Genomic DNA, 20,406 nt, shown 5'->3' with positions numbered 1-20,406 from the left:
GAAAAGTTTTTAACATTACATTTTTTAAACAGATCCGAAGACAATTGGGTGATTTCATTGGTGCTGATTTTCTTCTGTAGCCTATTCAATACCATAATCATATAGGCAAAGTTTACATTTTTTCAGAAATTCTCACTCAGTAAGTCAAGGCAGGCAGGTCACTTCATAATATTCCAACTGAACCAAATCTACATGAAAAGCAGGGCCTATTTTTCATGGACGGAGAGGCACATTGACAAAATGCTTTGTTAGGACTTTTTATCCTCCCTCAGCACCCCCAGGGCCAGACTACCGCATTTGGGGTCAAGGGGGTCATGGGGCATTAACCTCTGCCAAAATGTGCATTTACACATTTTGCCATGGTGCAGAGACACAGAAATGCTGTTTTCTAATGCTATTCTACACATTGTCATTATTATTTTTCTTTAAAGCGAATTCCCTGCAATTCTACACTTTTTGCCAGGGGCAGAGAAAAAAAAGGGCTGCCATGAGGCTGAGAGAACATTTTGCAGTTTTAAAGCTAATTTCCAAAAATTCTACACATTTTTTGCTATCTGCTATCACATGCTCCTACGAAGGTTCTAATGATGAACTTCACCTTAAGATGCTTTTGGGAAACCGGGCCCTGGACTGTTCACTTCCCCACCACCAGAAAGTGGGCCAGCCCTGTGCTGTGCCAACCATCTTCTGTTGGGGTGGCACTGACCCCGCTGCCAGGGGATTGGTCACTCACTGCCATGCAGAATGGTGGGCATGGGGCCCAAGCATCCAGGGTAGTGAGGGGCACGAGACCTCACAACAGAAGAGACCAGGATAGATGGCACACAGAGACCTACTCACAGGACCGAGATTGATTGATGAGCCAGACTACACTGAACGGGTTCAGAATGAGAAGTTAGAGGGGAAAGTGGAACAGAACTACCATATTTCAATAGGTAAGGGTGTTTTTAAACTTTGGAACACGCCTATAAAATAAAAAACATTAAATGTGTTCCAACAGCAAGCGGTACCAGAGCGCTAAGTTGAGGTCCAAAAGGCTTCTTAACAGCTTCTACCCCCAAACTAAACTCATCAAAAAAAGAAACGTCATCTCACTGTGAACTGCGTTTATTTTCAGAAAACTTAACATGTGTAAATATTTGTATGAACATAAGATTCAACAACTGAGACATAAACTGAACAAGTTCCACAGACATGTGACTAACAAAAATTGAATAATGTGTCCCTGAACAAAGGGGTAGTCAAAATCAAAAGTAACAGTCAGTATCTGGTGTGGCCACCAGCTGCATTAAGCACTGCAGTGCATCTCCTCCTCATGGACTGCACCAGATTTGCTAGTTCTTGCTGTGAGATGTTACCCCACTCTTCCACCAAGGCACCTGCAAGTTCCCGGTCATTTCTGGGGGGGGAATGGCCCTAGCCCTCACCCTCCGATCCAACAGGTCCCAGACATGCTCAATGGGATTGAGATCCGGGCTCTTCGCTGGCCATGGCAGAACACTGACATTCCTGTCTTGTAGGAAATCATGCACAGAACGAGCAGTATGGCTGGTGGCATTGTCATGCTGGAGGGTCATCTCAGGATGAGACTGCAGGAAGGGTACCACATGAGGGAGGAGGATGTCTTCCCTGCAACACACAGCGTTGAGATTGCCTGCAATGACAATAAGCTCAGTCCGATGATGCTGTGACACACCGCCCCAGACCATGACAGACCCTCCACCTCCAAAATCGATCCCGCTCCAGAGTACAGGCCTAGGTGTAATGCTCATTCATTCGACAATTAACGCGAATCCAACCATCACCCCTGGTGAGACAAAACCACGACGCGTCAGTGAAGAGCACTATTTGCCAGTGCTGTCTGGTCCAGCGACGGTGGGTTTGTGCCCATAGGCGACGTTGTTGCTGGTGATGTCTGGTGAGGACCTGCCTTACAATAGGCCTACAAGCCCTCAGTCCAGCCTCTCTCAGCCTATTGCGGACAGTCTGAGCACTGATGGAGTGATTGTGCGTTCCTGGTGTAACTCGGGCAGTTGTCATCCTGTACCTGTCCTGCAGGTGTGATGTTTGGATGTGCCGATCCTGTGCAGGTGTTGTTACACGTGGTCTGCCATGGGGAGGACGATCAGCTGTCCGTCCTGTCTCCCTGTAGCGCTGTCTTAGGCGTCTCACAGTACAGACATTGCAATTTATTGCCCTGGCCACATCTGCAGTCCTCATGCCTCCTTGCAGCATGCCTAAGGCACGTTCACGCAGATAAGCAGGGACCCTAGGCATCTTGCTTTTGGTGTTTTTCAGAGTCAGTAGAAAGGCCTCTTTAGTGTCCTAAGTTTTCATAACTGTGACCTTAACAGCTTACAGACGGTAGGCAATTAAGTGTCTTAACGACCGTTCCACAGGTGCATGTTCATTAATTGTTTATGGTTCATTGAACAAGCATGGGAAACAGTGTTTAAACCCTTTACAACGAAGATCTGTGAAGTTATTTGGATTTTTACAAATTATCTTTGAAAAACAGGGTCCTGAAAAAGGGACATTTCTTTTTTGCTGAGTTTATAGGTCTTCTGAACAGCTAATCAAATGGCTACCCAGACTATCTGATTTGAAACAATATTTTATTTTAATGTTGGCCAGTCATAGTCTCTGGATAAGTTCAACTTACTGAAACAATGGATATTATTGTCATAAGGGTGCAGCCATGAGTATGTTCAGTTCAAATAGGTTGCTTTCCCAATTCAGAGTGCCCTCTGCCTTGTCATGAATTGTGTAAAGCTTTGAAAAGTTGCCACTGTAAATGGTTTCTGCAAGAGAGTGAAAACAAGAAGACATTTTAAAATGAGTTCATTTTATTGTTCAATGCGTGGCCACGCCGGGTTCCTTTGCACTGTGCATGATGGGACATTTAGTGATGATGGTAGATGGGATATATCAGGAGTTCACAGGGGTCAAAACACAAACACCTTGCACCGCAATATTGGGACAACCGCAGGCCCGCTCTCCTTAACATCTAGCAACAGCACAAAGATGACCCACCCGAGTCTACCTCTTCCTAAAACGGCACCATGACACAGAAGTCAGGACTATTTCTTTGAGAACAAAAGGATTATCAGACAGGTTTAGGGAAACGATATAAGACAACCCCATCCCTCCCCCTGTATTTCATTCCTGTGTGTATTCAGCACAGCTTACAAAAACACAAAATAAAGAATATTTGGGTACAAAAATAAAATCCAAATTAAAACAATAGCAGGGCACAAACCGTCATTATTCCTCCTCCTCAGATAACACAATACATTAGTCACTGGACACAAAAAGTACACCGCAAAAAAAACTGATAGGAAAGAAAACAATCCTGGAGAAGTGTTCGTCCATTGACCTGAACCCGTTTGTAACCCTCGAGCTACAAGACTCCGATGTGTCGAGAGGCTCATCGCTTGGCACGCTAGAGATGTGTTCTCTCTTTGGGATTTACTCCACACCCCCCCTGCCTTAGCAGACCAGACCCAGACAGCCATAGGGCTGACATAGTCCCACCTTCACAACACAAACAGAGGGAAAGGAGGAAGCTGGAAACACTGCTCTACACATCTAAACCAATGGATTTAACTGAGCGTGAATGTGTATGAGTGGTTCTCTCTCGACACGTAATGTACTCGTTTCTATCATATACAGTATATGCCTGGTTATGATGTGAACCAGGGGCACTTTAAGTGCGTAGCGTCCCCACTTAATTCTCACCCCGACCTCTGGGATCACTTCTTTATGTTTGGGGGTCTTCTGCTGTTTCTTATTGCCCCCTTTGCCCATGTCTCGCCTTTTCTTTCCTTCAACTGTTTTACATCCCCCCCCTTCTTTCTTTCCGAGAGTTGATTTTCCTTGGAGACGCAGATACAGACAGAGCAACAGAGTGGGAGAGAGAGAGGGAGTGAGTGTGTGATCAGCTGTCCGCCGTGCCGACCTCGCCCCCTCAACGCTCTCAGCCAATCTCCTTCCACTGACGGTAGAACTCCACAATGTTCTTCAGCTCCATGCCTGCTGTCGCCACTGCCTGGATGGCCGACTGTTACCAAGGAGACACAGACAATGGAGGGTAAGACGTCAACTCTTCTAACGCCAATGAACATACAAAGTAAGGTAAATATCACGGAAGGATGAATGGGGGAGGTCAAACATGCCAAACTTCTCTCAGAAAGAACTCTGGCTCTCTACAAAGATCTACACCATGGCAAAATGATTTATAACAGGGAAATATTAATAGCAATAATGTACAACCCAAGGGATAAACCAGAAATACACAGTAGTCGTACCAGCCGCACCATACCAAGAGTGGTTGCTGAAGAGCCTAAAGAACTGAGTGAGTGATTGTATTTATGATATCTATTGTTGCTCACTGACCTTCATGGGTGCAGAGCGGGTACACAGATCCTCCACTGAGTGACCGGTGAGAATAGTGACCATGCCAGCTGTGTCTTCGTCTCCGTTGCTCTGGGAGACGGTCAGCTGACGACAGCTGTCCACCGTCTTGTATAGATGCCTTGAAATCAGGACACATAAGGAAAACCGTTAACACTGGGAATGAGTTTTACAGCATTCATAAAATCTTTTACCACTTTTGAAGCATTTGTATAAGAATGCTAAGTATTGAGAGGTGGCCATGTGAAGAGACTGCAGAAAGACAAATGGAGGCTTACCAGGCTTCCATGTCCTGGCGTTTCAGTTTGTCCCTCTCAAAACTCCGCCCTGACTCCTTCTGGCAACGTATGTACCTGAGGTAGAGGGGGACGGAAGAGGGGTTTACAACATCAAGTGTCTTCACCCATATGGGTCGCAGCCTATTTTTAGTTTACTGGAGCACAGATTCAGAGTGGGTTATGGTTAGAAACATTGTTTTGTTAAAATCTGAAGTAGTAAGGGCAATATGGGCTCCAACAGCCAGCTCATTTGAAATCGGTTACGTGAGACACATTGATATAAAAGGAACAATGACCTGTGTATCATTGGCTTTAGGGTTTCACACCGGATAAAAGGCTATAAGCACATTGAAAATCGCCCTCTTTATCTTTTCATTCAGAGAACTGTCAACTCAACATATCCCATTCAATGATAACAGGCTATGCTTCTGACACAAGAACTGGCTTCCGTCGTGCTGGGTTGGCTGATCTTAAAATGTGGCCCACTATATTACCATACGTCACACTTGAGGGTTGAGACAGACACATACCTGTTGCCTTTACGGAACTCAGACTCCAGGAAGCGGATACCGTCTCTCGCACCAGCATTCTCCTTCTTCAGGTGGTCAAGGCCATCAATCACTGAGGCAGATAAGTCAACCATCATGTTTTAACTTTGGTATCTATTCATTTCATGCTCTAACTAGAAAGACAAACACAGCTTCAGTCGTCCCCTCGGGAACTTACAAAACACAGCCAGCAAATAGCCAATGTCGAAACAATATAGCAGGGCTATTCAACTGGCTGCCAGAAAGACAGATCAGGCCCGTTTATCAATTTAGCATGGGCTTCTGATCAATTCTGAAGAGTATATATATTTTTTAAAATCCTGCAACAAATTTTCTTTGGGGATGTTTAGAGCCAAAATGAGCCCTTGTTCAATATTCTCCAATGGGGGAATCTGTTTCCCTGTAGTTCCGCCCATTAAATGCTGTCAATCAATATCACCCAACATACCAGGTACAGCCAATCAGAGCTGCTAACAGCGGTACAGGGTCTGTCTGCACGCCTATCGGCTTTTTCACAGCAGATGAGATCACTACACTGCCTGATAAGTGCCAAGCATATTCTGGTGTAAATCAGCAGTGAGTTAAACACCAGACTCAGCCATGGTTATCATAAACTTTATCTAATCAACATCTAGCCTGCAACATCACTTGTTTCGTGGTCTGCTGAGCATCATGATCTACTTTTACATAATGATGTTCAGTGGCTAAGCACGGGTAATAATGCTGTCAAGAGAGCTGTCAAGAGAGCAGCCTGTGTTAGCATAGGGAGGAGATAGTTGCTTTTCTCCGTGATTGACGCCACAAGAAAGCCAACACATCTAGTGAAAATGCTTGATGTTCGTTTTTCAGTGACATCTTCAATCAATTGAAAGGATTTAATTTGAGAGTACAGGGGAGGGATAAAACAGTTGACATGATTGAAAAACGTGTCAATAAAAAAAATACACATGTTATTTTCTCCTCTGATTTGATTTCCCTACACAACTATATTCAGTTATCATCAGTACAGATCGCTCCCGTGATGTCAGAGTTTTAAGATAAACTGAAAGCTGACTTTGCAACAAGATTTGAGGAATTTAAGTCCCCACAGGTGGTGCAGTTTGTTACAGGGAGTCGTTCTCTACCGATGCGGGGGGAGAGTGACTTCTCCGCACAAGTTAGTCAACTGAGATATGACATGCATAAAAAGGTTTCCAAGTAAAAAAAACCCAGAAAAGAACAAAATGATAAAGAAATATAAAATAGAACAGAATATGATGCTGGTCAACTGAGATATGCCATGCCTAAAAGGTTCACTATGTGTAATCAAAAACAAAAGATGAAGCTATGTCTAAAAACGGACAGGAAAGTAGAAATGAATGTGATGCAGGTCAACTGTGTTACAAGTACAAATGTGTTCCGTTATTTAAACAATTTCATGCACTGAATTAGGCTTATCTTAAAGCACTTAAAATGTACTTTTAATAAAATGTGCTTTATAAGAGTAATATAGAAGATGTCTGGCCCCCCTGATTCAAATCTGGACCCCGTATACTTCAATAACCCTGCAATATAGAAATCATATTTATCCCAATTTTTATCTCCATGCAATTCTGGTGAGAAACCTTTAAATTATGACTGCATACAAACAAACAGACTTATCCAGTCTAACACTGGGTTTATTCACTCAGACAGGGCATGGCTGTGCTCACCTGTGCGGGGGATGATGATGATGAAGCAGCCACTGCCAGCCAGATGTCTGAGGAGGTTGAGGTGCTGGCACAGGGCGGCAGAGTCGGGTACCAGGTACGGAGACATGGATGACTGAGTCTTGGGCTGCTGCAGGCTGCCCTCTAGCTGAGACACCTCCAACTGTAGGGTAAGACGCATGACAAATTGCTTATCTTGATGGGATGTTGAGTGGATAATCCTCCGTAATTATTGGGACAGTGAAGCATTTCTTCTTCTTTTGGCTCTATACCCTAAAAATTTGGATTTTAAATAAAATCTATAAACTTTTTTAGTACTTTAATACACAAGTGAATTTGTCCCAAACTTTTGCTCCCCTAAAAATGGGGGGGGAACGGGACTACGTGCAAAAAGTGCTGTAATTTCTAAACGGTTCCCCCGATGTAGATGAAAATACCCTCAAATTAAAGCTGACATTCTGCACTTTAACCGCATAGTAATTGTTTGACTTCAAATCCAAACTCTTGCATAGAGCCAAAAGAAAAAGAATGCTTCACCGTCCCAATAATTATACATTCAACATTAAGTAATATACTTCATTGGAATCATCCTAACTATCATCATCATCATCTGAAGTCTAATGAAATTCACTTCAAGGTTTTGGGTGCAAAAGTAAATTAAGTCATATACACTTAGTATATCAAACATTAAGAAAACCTTCCCAATATTGCACCCCCCCCCCTCCCCCTCCCCCCCCTTTTGCCCTCAGAACAGCCTCAATTCGTCAGGGTGTGGATTCTACAAGGTGTCAAGTGCATTCCATATGGAGGCTGGCCCATGTTGACTACAATGCTTCCCACAGTTGTGTCAATTTGTCTGGATGTCCTTTGGGTGGTGGTCCATTGTTGATACACAGAGTAAACTGTTGAGCGTGAAAAACCCAGCAGAGTTGCAGTTCTTGACACAAACTGGTGCCCCTGCCATCTACCATATCCCGTTCAAAGGCACTTAAATCTTTTGTCTTGCCCATTTACCCTCTGAATGGCACACAGACACAATCCATGGCTCAATTGTCATGAGACTTAATCTTTCTTTAACCTGTCTCCTCCCCTTCATCTACACTGATTGAAGTGGATTTAACAAGTGACATCAATAAGGGATCATAGCTTTCACCTGGATTCACCTGGTTAGTCTACAGTACGTCATGGAAATGGAATGTTCCAAATGTGTTGTACACTCAGTATAGTGTCAGATAGCTAGATTGATAGTGTTTGGTTTATGATAGAATGGAATGTTCCAGAAGAAAGACCTGTAGTCGGAGCTGAGCCATGTCTCTCATCAAGCGGTTTCGTCGAGCCTCCTCCTCTGCCTAGACACACAAACGCACAAACAGTGTTGAAATAGATAAGTTTGCAGTCATTTGAGCTTCACAAGTGAAACAAATACTGAAACTAGAGCGACTGCTGCTGCTTTGTTCTCATTGGTTCATTCAACTGCCGCTCACCATGCGGATCTGGGCCTTGGCCTGCTGCACCAGGTTGTCCTGCTCCGATTGGCTGATGCTGGTGAAGATGCCCGCCTCCGGGTTGAAGTGCAGCACATTGCATTGGAGATTAGTGAGGAAGTGGCCAAAGCTACGGATGCAGCACACGCGCACCACACACTGAGATGGGGAGAGACAGAGAGAGATCAAGTGAGATAGTAAAGTAGAGAGGGGGCAGCAAAACAATGAGGGTGTCAAAGGGAAGCTAGGTGTGTGTACCTCCTGTACGGGGCTGAGAGAAGGCCTGGGGCGGGTGTAGTCGAGGCGGCGGTGGGCCAGGTTGAGGGCAGGTAGGTGTCGCAGGGCCAGGTCCTCAGGCAGCAGCAGGGACTGGACCAGGCCAGGCTGCTCACACTCACTCAGCAGCTCCATCACCTCAGTGTTCAGACCCAGCTCTAAAATACACACACAGAGAGAGAGATTAAGAAGTGACTTCTTGTCACATGTGCTCCACAGAGACACATTTGGAATTTCATCCCTGAAAAGATGGGTTAAAATAACCAAAGGAGAGGAAAAGAGAACAGATGGAATGAGAAATAATGTGAGAGGGGGGAGAAAAGAATTTGGCCAACTCAAGCCTCCACATCGGGCTCCCGAGTGGCACAGCGGTCTAAAGTACTGCATCTCAGTTCTAGAGGCATCACTACAGACCATGGTTTGACTCCAGGCTGTATCACAACAGGCCATGATTGGGAGTCCCATAGGGCGTCGCACAATTGGCCCAGCGTCATCCGGGTTAGGCAGTCATTGTAAATAAGAATTTGTTCTTAACTAACTTGCCTAGTTAAATAAAGGTTAAATAAAAATAAAAAAAAACGCAGATTAACAACCCATAAAAAGGACAGGTGCATTTAGTAACTCGCCTGCTTCCAGCATCTTGCTCCCATCAGGCAGCAGGTTGAGTAGCACAGACAGTCTGTTCCATAGGCTCTGAGAACTCTACAGACAGAGTAACGGAATTACATTGAGCGGAGGACGGACAGTGAAAAACACCAACAATAATGAAGACTATAAACCCTTGCCCCGAGTCAGCTGATACAAAGATTAACTTGTATTTTACCAATTTAATGCAAATTGGATTTTTCAATGCATACTGTTTGTAAGTGCTTTTAGGTTACTGAAAAATCCACGCCCTTTACCTGTGCACACATGACGATAATGTCAGTGTTGGTTCTCAGCCAATCCACAAACACCTTGACCACCTGGATGAGCCCCTGATTGGTCAGAATCTCCAGTCTCTCTGACAGGGTCTTCTCGCTGTGTACCGATTGGTTGCTGTGCACGCTACACTCTGAATCGGAATCCACCTCTACAGGGAATGGACAAATAAATAAATAAACATGTGTTTAATCTACACCCTAGTTTTCTTAGGGGGAACCTCAGATGTACTGTTATAAAATAGTATATTTTAGCGATGTGCTGTTACTCAATGTAATCTTTGGGAAAGACTAAAAACAGATTAGAAGTACATCTTTATATTGAAGTTAATCTTTAAAAAAAACAATAATAATCATATCCTGCACTATACAAAAATCACATAGTATTCAACTAGAGGTCGACCGATTAATCGGAATGGCCGATTAATTAGGGCCGATTTCAAGTTTTCCTAACAATCGGCAATGCTCTGTAAGGGTCGCAGCTTTTGTGGAACGATGGGTAATGATGCTTCGAGGGTGGCTGTTGTCGATGTGTTCCTGGTTCGAGCCCAGGTAGGGGCGAGGAGAGGGACGGAAGCTATACTGTTACACTGGCAATACTAAAGTGCCTATAAGAACATCCAATAGTCAAAAGGTATATGAAATACAAATGGTAGAGAGAGAAATAGTCCTAGAATTCCTATAATAACCTAAAACTTCTTAACTGGGAATATTGAAGACTCATGTTAAAAGGAACCACCAGCTTTCATATGTTCTCATGTTCTGAGCAAGGAACTTAAACGTTAGCTTTTTTACATGGCACATATTGCACTTTTACTTTCTTCTCCAACACTTTGTTTTTGCATTATTTAAACCAAATTGAACATGTTTCATTATTTATTTGAGGCTAAATTGATTTGATTGATGTATTATATTAAGTTAAAAGAAAAGTGTTCATTCAGTATTGTTGTAATTGTGATTATTACAAATAAATAAATATATTTATTTATTTGTACTTTTTTTTTGGTAATATAAAAATTGTCCGATTAATCGGTATCGTTTTTTTTGGGTCCTCCAATAATCGGTATCGGCGGCGAAAAATCATACTTGGTCGACCTCTATAATCAACACAGCGTCAATGTGTGAGGGCAGGTTACTGACCATTGTCGTTGGTTCCGTTGGCAGTGCCCGGGCGGGTGTCGCAGGGTGAGTCCCCCGGGGGAGGAGGGGTCTCCTGGGAGGGGGTGGTGGAGGGGGCGTCTGGGTCGGTGGGGGTGGTGTTGGTGGCGGAGCTGTGGGGCCTCAGCAGCACGTTGCTGAAGGTGGGCGCCAGGCGGAAGCAGCGCTTGGCCTGGAACAGCTGGGATGACAAGGCCTGGAGGTTACTGCTGATACTGGGGTCGCTGGGCAGGAGGGGGCCATTGGTGGCCGGAGGGGTGTCCCCGTCACCGTCCTCCCTGGGATTGGCTTGCTCCTCATCATCTTCTCCGGGCTGCACCTCCCCCCGAGGATGGGTGTCCAAGTTCTCCGGAGTTTCTGAGTCCTCTATATCCTCCAGGTCGGAGCGGGACTCCTGGCTGTTCATGTCCGAGTCAGTCTCCACGTCGAAGGCCGTGCCACCCTCCTCGTCTTCCTCCGAGCCGCTCTCCCAGGTCCCCTCCTCTGTCGGGTGCTCCCTCCCTCTTTTGCTCTCCTTCCCCAGCGTGGCGGGGGTGAGTGGGGGTCCCGACGAAGCACCCCCGGAGTCGGCGCAGCCCCTCTGCTCTTCTTCCTCCTCTTCATCACTCTCGAAGCCCTCGCTCAGGTCGCTCTCGTCTTCTTTGCAGGTGGCGCGGCGGCGGCGCAACATGGAGAGGCGGGCGTACTTCTTTTGCTTCTGTTTCTCCTCCTCCGCCTTCCGCTCACCGACGCCTGCTTTCTGGGCCACAGTGCTCCGGTGGCCCCCCTCGTCCTCCTCATGGTCCAGGGAGCCGTTCTGCAGGGGCCTCTCCTCCGAGGTCAACGGGTCAGACGGGTCTCTCAACTCAGAGTCGTCTAGGAGCAAACAAATATCATTATCGTTCCATTTGTTTTTCAGAGGATTAACAGAACATGAATAGTGTATTGGCAGCATGAGGTTAGCTGGGAGTGATGTTCTCACCTGTGTTGTCGGGCTGCAGCGGGGGCACCTGGCTCTCCCCCTCCTCCAGCTCAGCCTGCAGGCGGATGTTGACATGGTTCACCAGGTGGGAGAAGAGGGCCAGCGTGAAGGCTATTGACGCACTGTACTGCTTGGACCCTACACAAACAAGTCGACATATCAGCTTTGCAATACAACGAATCAACATATCCCCTTATTTCTCCCTTGCAGTATGTCACTATCCTCGCATGCCTACCCACTCAGCTCTACTTACAACACCCTATGCGCATAATGTTTGAAAAGCGATTTGTAAAAAAAAGAAGAAAAAAAAAAAAGACATCTATATTCTTACTGACCTCCCCGCTTCAGGCTGTGCACCACCATGAGGCAGGTGACCACCATCTTGAAGATGAGGGCATCGGGGAGCAGGGCGCAGGGCGAGTCGTGCTCCTCAAGCTCCTCCTCACTGGGGGAAGTGGCCTCGTGGACATGTGGCGGCGAGGGCAGGTAGAACAGCACCAGGTTAAAATCCTCCAGCACCGACTGACACAGAGAGGTCAGCTCTGTCTCCAGCAGACTACTCACAGGGTGGAGAGAAATGGTAAGACATTACAAACACGGTACCCAACAGACAATAGAAAGCAGGTTGAGACTGACCAAACAGGGTTATAAAAATTCAATCAATTGTTATTATCATCAGATAGCTTTGTCATATATGGACAAAATATCAAGGTTCCTATTGAGATAAATGACTAGGGCCTAAGTGGTGAAAAGTGAGTCCTAACCTGTTCTTGGGCTGCAGTAGACTCTGTAGGTACATGAAGCTCACCAGAAGTTGCTTGATGTCCTTGGACCTGGAAAGAAAACAGTTGAAGAAACAGTCCTCTTTGGTTCAATGCTGACCTAGTGATTTGTCATTTCAGGGCTGTGGTGTGAGGAAACCAGACTGACCTTTGCCGTGAGGGAGACAGCTTCTTCATCTCCTGTTTCTTCACCTGGTGGTACATCTTAGCAGCTTTATCAAACAGACGCTTTAAATTCCCGTAGGCCCCCTCGAAGGGAGTCTCCGACTGTATACTGTTCAAACACGGGACCATAGAGGAGAAAACCATGATCAATACTTGGTGGTAGGGGTGTGACGATACCAGAATCGCAATTTTTTCCCCATGGCAATGAAAACACAAAGCAGACGCAACTCTTTGGTCCTTTAAAAACCTTCTGTATGTAAAATAGTGTGTGCTATAGCTTAGAAAACAAATAATTGTGACTGGATGACAACAATGTTTCTTTCCAAAATCAGGGCTGTTTTCTGAAAGTTCAATCCGCTTTGTGTTTTGTAAACCCACCACTACTAACGAGTATTGCAATACTGGTATCGTCCCGGTACCACTCGGTGGCAAGTCTTTTTTTTAACGTGTTCTGGATCCGAAGTTGGGCTTCTTCTCCTAACAGACTGATTTCAGAACCTCTACCATTTCAAACATGCTATTTAGAGCCTACTGATGTGATCCAAATATGAATTGCTGCTATGAAGATATTTCTCCCCAGCAGTGTGACTACATTGCCCCACTGAGGTAGAGAACAATAGCACAGCATAGTCTACAGACCAGTCATAGATAGACTGTGGATGTGCTGCAGTAAATCTAGACGTGTTGAAGTCTCCTCTCACCAGCGTAGGTAGTAATAGGTGGCCTCCACATTGTAGAATTTACTCCCCGCCAGTGTACCTAACTGATTGAAAGGCATTCCTGAAAACAAAACATCAAACACTTGTCAACATCATGGCACACTAAAGACATTGCTTTCCTTTAGCAGCAGCCATTTAATATTGACTTTCAGTTCGACTGATGAAGCCCTCTGAAGCCCTCTCAAAAAGACAGAACGTTTCAAACGTGGATCAGTGATTTCTTGAGACTGAATGCACTCTCCTGGCCCGCTAACAGTTACTGAATTTCCCGTTCCTGGCTCAAATGGCCCGCTAACCATTCAGCTAGATCACTATGAGTTGCGTAAAGCTTTGACCAGTCATATAATAAAGCTCAATCAATAAGTGTTGTGTGAGTTCATCACCATGTGGGCAATATAACAAGAGTGATTCATTTGTAGATGGTGGTGTGGTGTGAGTAAACTGGTTAGTGTAAAAACAGTGGTTAATGTGCTGTGAAAGGGAGGGCCGGTAACACCTTGTTGTCAACTCACCTACGTGCGGAGTGACAGACAGGGCCTGATGGTAGAACCGCTCTGACAGCTGCTCAGCCTCCACCCCAGCCAACTCGTTCTGGTAACGGGCTGCGGAAAACATTCAAACAACCTCCCGTAAACCCCTCCTGTACATTCAAATAAACGTGACCTTGGATTTGGGGAATGATATTCCATGGTCATACAAATAAGGTTGTCTCAAATCTCTTTGGTGAGAAAGATTAAGTTTGTATTACCTAGATCTCCCAGGTACACCAGGCAGCGATGGCAGGCCATTTGGGCCCAGTCCATCTCCTTAGGGGTGGCTGATACCGGCTTCTTCCGACCTACAGAAACAAATACAATAATTTATACACTGTCAATCACAGATACCGCTGACCGGAGTGTGTGTGTGTGTGTGTGTCTCACCGATGAGGGGGTCGGTGACATGGGTCCAGTCGATGCAGTCCTGCATTTCCAGCTGGTAGTGGGACTGGATGTAGAGCAGCAGGTGCTGGTAGAAGCCCACGCCGGCTATCAGGTGAGTCCTGTAGGCACACTCCAGGGCACTGCGACTGTGGATGTGCTGCAAAAGACAGAGAGATAAAAAGGGGGCCAGGTAATAAGAAGAGATTAGAAATAAAAGTTACGGGTTGTGTGTAGGCCATGAGGAAAGATAAAGTGTGCATGTCTGAAAGCTGAGCAGTCACTGTACTGGCCACACAGTCAACATTTCCCCAATAACTTAGGGTGTTTCCACACATAGTCCCTTTTAGCACATTTTTGTGAACTCAGTGGTGGCTTGCATAATTTTTTGTTCAGTGTTAACACTCCAAAAGGAACTCAGACCCCTCAAAAGAGCCCCCGAAGCAAACTGAGACCATCTCACTTGAATTCTGTGGTCCGGTTCCATTATTTAGGGCAATGCGCCCCCAGGTTCGCTTGTGATTACACACACTACTGCAACACTGTTTTCCCTGCCATAACCCCTAACATTGGTGCCACAAGAGAGAAGATTATGTGCAGGGTCGAGGGGGAAAAAAAATGTGTGCCATTTTTGGATATTGATTAGCGATTGTCAAGGACACGCAGACATTCCAAAATGTGTAGTATTTTTAGTTCAGATTATTTGTTTGCAATATGTGATCTATATGAGAGTTTCATACACTGTTTATTTGATTGTGGGGTTGGAAGTGTAAGAAAACATATTTGGTGAGAATCAACATAACGTCCAAATCTATTCTAGCGCTTTAAGGGGCGGCTGCCTACATTGGGTGTTCAATTTTCAATTACAGCATTATTTAATCTGCAGTTATTCTTCCACTATTTATTCTGTTACCAATAATAATTACATGTTAATAGTATCTTCTGATTACAATTATTATGTCTCATCTTTTAACTAAATGCAATATATTAGATTCTGCAATGTAAGTAGGTATATCTGTCCAATAACATATTTTGATTAAATGTATTATTTGTGATGTGTGATGATAGATAGATAGATAGATATTTTAAACAACTAGGCAAGTCAGTTAAGAACTAATTCTTATTTACAATGACGGCCTACCAAAAGGAAAAAGGCCTCCTGCGGTGACGGGGGTTGTCATTAAAAATATAGGACAACACACACACCATGACAAGAGAGACACCACAACACTAGATGAAGAAAGACCTAAGACAACATAGCATGGCAGCAACACATGACAACACAGTATGGTAGCAACATAACGTGACAACATGGTAGCAGCACAAAACATGGCACAAGACAACAGCACAGAGGCAAGAAGGTAGAGACAACGATACATCACATGAAGCAGCCACAACTGTCAGTAAGTGTCCATGATTGAGTCTTTGAATGAAGAGATGGAAATAAAACTGTCCGGTTTGAGCGTTTTATGCAGCTCGTTCCAGTCGCTAACTACAGCGAACTGAAAAGAGGAGCGACCCAGGGATGTGTGCGCTTTGGGGACCTTCAACAGAATGTGACTGGCAGAACGTGTGTTGTATGTGGAGGATGAGGGCTGTAGTAGGCATCTCAGATACAGGGGAGTGAGGGTTTTATAAATAAGCATCAACCAGCGGGTCTTGCGACGGGTATACAGAGATGACCAGTTTACAGAGGAGTATAGAGTGCAGTGATGTGTCCTATAAGGAGCATTGGTGGCAAATCTGATGGCCGAATGGAAGTCGCTTGTCCCAGAGCGCATTGAGGGAATGTTGGAAAAAGATCTTGGGTCATTTCTAAATATAGCAATGTGAATGCAAAAGAGTAGAGTCCTCATTCAAAAGCAAGGGAAGTGTGAATACAAAGAGAACAGAGTTTTTAGCTTCTTTTTTACCACAAAGTTCACTTTAAAGAGGACGGAGATCGGTTATTTTAAAGAGGACTATATTGGAAAACACCCTTAAATGCTGTACCTTCTTGTGGGTCTTGACGACCTGGATGACCTCGTAGTAGACCTTCCTCCACAAAAGCTCCTCAGCCTTGCGACCATAGTCCACAGGGTGGAGAAACATCAGCTTCACACACAGCTCCCTCAACCTGGGCACAGAAGACAGATGAGGTTGGGGTTAGTGCTTTGCCTTTTGCCTTAGTGTTTAGGGCAAAGGTTGGAGTAGAGTAAAATGCTTACTTGTTGCGAAGGCTGATGTTTTCAGGCTTGAAGACCTCCCTGTATGATGACTTGCTGCCAATGATGACATCCAGCTTGTGCACCGACTCAACCACTGCCCTGAGCACGCAAGAGACAGTTATTATGGCAGGTGAATTACTGGTAATGGTCATTGGAGGAATGAGGAAACTCATTCTTATCAATGTAGGGAGCCAACGTTAGCTAGCTAGCTATAACTAGAAAATATAAACTGTAATACATGTTTCACACTGAGATAATGGTTGACATTATAGCTTACTAACTAGGTACAGTGAGGGGAAAAAAGTATTTGATCCCCTGCTGATTTTGTACATTTGCCCAGTGACAAAGAAATGATCAGTCTATAATTTGAATGGTAGGTTTATTTGAACAGTGAGTGCTTCTAATCTCAGCTTGTTACCTGTATAAAAGACCTGTCCACAGAAGCAATCAATCAATCAGATTACAAACTCTCCACCATGGCCAAGACCAAAGAGCTCTCCAAGGATGTCAGGGACAAGATTGTAGACCTACACAAGGCTGGAATGGGCTACAAGACCATCGCCAAACAGCTTGGTGAGAAGGTGACAACAGTTGGTGCGATTATTCGCAAATGGAAGAAACACAAAAGAACTGTCAATCTCCCTCGGCCTGGGGCTCCATGCAAGATCTCACCTCGTGGAGTTGCAATGATCATGAGAACGGTGAGGAATCAGCCCAGAACTACACAGGAGGATCTTGTCAATGATCTCAAGGCAGCTGGGATCATAGTCACCAAGAAAACAATTGGTAACACACTACGCCATGAAGAACTGAAATCCTGCAGCGCCCGCAAGGTCCCCCTGCTCAAGAAAGCACATATACATTCCCGTCTGAAGTTTGCCAATGAACATCTGAATGATTCAAAGGACAACTGGGTGAAGGTGTTGTGGTCAGAGGAGACCAAAATGGAGCTCTTTGGCATCAACTCAACTCGCCGTGTTTGGAGGAGGAGGAATGCTGCCTATGACCCCAAGAACACCATCCCCACCGTCAAACATGGAGGTGGAAACATTATGCTTTGGGGGTGTTTTTCTGCTAAGGGGACAGGACAACTTCACCGCATCAAAGGGACAATGGACGGGGTCATGTACCATCAAATCTTGGGTGAGAACCTCCTTCCCTCAGCCAGGGCATTGAAAATGGGTCGTGGATGGGTATTCCAGCATGACAATGACCCAAAACACATGGGCAAGGCAACAAAGGAGTGGCTCAAGAAGAAGCACATTAATGTCCTGGAGTGGCCTAGCCAGTCTCCAGACCTTAATCCCATAGAAAATATGTGGAGGGAGCTGAAGGTTCGAGTTGCCAAACGTTAGCATCAACCTTAATGACTTGGAGAAGATCTGCAAAGAGGAGTGGGACAAAATCCCTCCTGAGATGTGTGCAAACCTGGTGGCCAACTACAAGAAACGTCTGCCCTCTGTGATTGCCAACAAGGGTTTTGCCACCAAGTACTAAGTCATGTTTTGCAGAGGGGTCAAATACTTATTTCCCTCATTAAAATGCAAATCAATTTATAACATTTTTGACATGCGTTTTTCTGGATTTTGTTGTTGTTATTCTGTCTCTCACTGTTCAAATAAACCTACCATTAAAATTATAGACTGATCATTTCTTTGTCAGTGGGCTAACGTACAAAATCAGCAGGGGATCAAATACTTTTTCCCCTCACTGTAGGTAAAGCTAAAGAGGCTTGTGAAATATGGTGTTTCGCCCTAACTAGGCCTAGTTATGCATGTTAAAAGTAGCCAGTCAACATTATTCATGTGGTGATGTTCTGCTAGACGCTTCTAGTCAGCTGCTACATAACTAACTAGCTAGGTAGGTAGCAAACAAGGTTGGCCTATTAGCTAACTAGTACTGTGACAATACTGACAGCTGAAGCTATCACAACTTAGTTAAACAACTAACGTCATTTAGAAAGCAAGTTGACACAGGAATAAGTTCTCTAGTTAATAGCACAGTAACTAGCACAGTAACTTGTCAGTGCTCAGTTGTCTAGAAGCTAACGTTAGTTAGCTAATTATCTATCCGCTTCACAAGTTCCCACTGTGCTACATCTGGTTATTTTAAACCCATACTATCGAAAATGTCCGACTACTTCGTAAAAATGTCATTGCCCTTCGACGAAGGCTTCGTGACAAGTACAGTTAACTAGTTAACGTTAGCTGATGCAAGTCACAGACAGACAGGTGACTGGGTAGTTAGCTAACTAGTTAGTTGAATAGATGGCTAGCTAGTTAGCAAACTAACGTTAGCTAAGGTTAGCTATCCATTTATTTTACTACTGTTAGCTAGCTAACGTAATGTTTCCCAGCAAAAGGCCTTTAACTCACCTGTATAGCCGTTTGATGAGGAGGACTTTTGCCTCCGGCTCGCTATCCTGTCCAGGTCCACTCATGTTAGCATCTGGTGCCAAGAGTCACACGCTCCAGTCCAACAGAGTCTGCGTTCCCACCCTCTTCAACCCCACTCTTGTCAGGGTTCTCCCGGCTTGCCTCACCGGCAGTGACAACTGTGTTGACTAGCTAACGTTAGATAGCAGCTCTATCCTCTCCCGCTAGCCACTATGTCGCTTTCGTATCTTATGTCGCTTGGCAAACTGCCCATCCGTTCAGAAACCGTTTACGAGAGGGAAAGCCCCAGTATTTGTGTTAATTCCCGGTCAGCTATCCCACCCCGATGGTTTCCTTGTGTTATTCCCCGTTCCAAACATCGCTACGAGTAAGAGGGCGGCCATTAAACAGCGACCGCCTGAACAGCGCGAGACTTCGCGTGAAACGTTCGACCTGCGTTCGCGCCGGACCGTCACTAGTTACCACAGCCACAAAGTCATGAACTCCGCCATTTCTACAATTTCTCTTAATTAAAATATGACTTTACCTTAACCCTAACCTTTACCACACTGCTAACCTTATGCCTAACCTTGAATTAAAACCAAAAAGCCAAAAAAAAAAAAAAGAAGGGAATTTGTGGCTGTAGAATCTAGTGGAAACCTAGCTAGATTGCCAGACAGCCAGAGTCATGGTAAATTTGTTTGTGTACGTTTGTGATCCCTGGCAATGTAAAACGTTTGTATATATTTTTTGGTGATTAGGGCTGCATGGCACAATAACCGGGTAACCAATGATTATTGATGAAGACTGTCATGAAAATGAAATAAGAGTCATAACCACCTAAAAAAAAACACCTGACTGAAGACTGGACTGCTGGGCATTTGTGCAGTTGACTTCGTTTCTGGACTCTAAAACTTGATGAAACTTTTGTTGCACCGTGCTGAAACAATCAAGGTGTTGTAGCAAACAAATCTTTGGTTGCCTAGGCAATTTACATTAGTCATTTAGCAGACACTCTTATCCAGAGCGACTTAAAGTTAGTGCATTCATCGTACCCCTTTCCTGCAGTCAAATGACCTAGTGGCCTCAAGGGTAGAATGTTATTCATATTTTTTTCATAATTAATAATAAAAAAATGAAAATCTGGTGTTTCTATGCCAAATAGTTTTGTTATATTTCAGTCTTCTGTGATGTATATAAAGTGTAATATTGGGATGCAAACTCAAAATTGAATACATGTCAACTATTTATCTGACAGGTTACAGGTGTCTTCTTTTTTTAAGCCCATGAACATGTGTGTGAGGTGTATACTTTTGTTTCAAAGTAGATTTGTTTAAAACTAACAAGAAACACTGTGTGACCCTGATTTAGCCCACTGCAGTATTAAGATAGCTAGGTTGGACAACAATATATCACAGTCATTGTAAGTACATTTTTCCTTAATAAAGTAGCTATCAGAAAAGTCTGAGTTAGTAAGAGGGAAAAGAGTTAAGTGTTAGTTCACAAAAGGCTTCT

The 20,406-nt window shown here is 44.5% G+C and overlaps 1 protein-coding gene across 1 annotated transcript; it reads right to left on the bottom strand.

The window, feature by feature from the left end:
* Positions 1-2,828: 2,828 nt before the first annotated feature.
* Positions 2,829-19,350, bottom strand: LOC106605282 (protein SMG5). The gene is made up of 22 exons (XM_014200757.2): positions 18,892-19,350; positions 16,517-16,615; positions 16,302-16,425; positions 14,313-14,469; positions 14,141-14,230; positions 13,905-13,994; positions 13,375-13,453; positions 12,657-12,782; positions 12,491-12,559; positions 12,062-12,282; positions 11,727-11,864; positions 10,748-11,620; positions 9,590-9,759; positions 9,314-9,389; positions 8,670-8,845; positions 8,412-8,570; positions 8,217-8,276; positions 6,931-7,090; positions 5,222-5,312; positions 4,692-4,766; positions 4,396-4,534; positions 2,829-4,060 (listed from the first exon to the last, which is right to left on the bottom strand). Exons 1-22 carry the CDS (start codon positions 18,954-18,956, stop codon positions 3,977-3,979), a joined length of 3,321 nt encoding a protein of 1,106 aa, XP_014056232.2. The 5' UTR covers positions 18,957-19,350; the 3' UTR covers positions 2,829-3,976.
* Between the last annotated feature and the right edge of the window lie 1,056 nt (positions 19,351-20,406).

This window comes from Salmo salar, chromosome ssa05, assembly GCF_905237065.1.
Source record: "Salmo salar chromosome ssa05, Ssal_v3.1, whole genome shotgun sequence".
Classification (NCBI taxonomy): domain Eukaryota; kingdom Metazoa; phylum Chordata; class Actinopteri; order Salmoniformes; family Salmonidae; genus Salmo; species Salmo salar.
The sequence above is the reverse complement of the archived record's forward strand: the minus strand, read 5'-3'. Positions and strand labels throughout refer to the sequence as shown.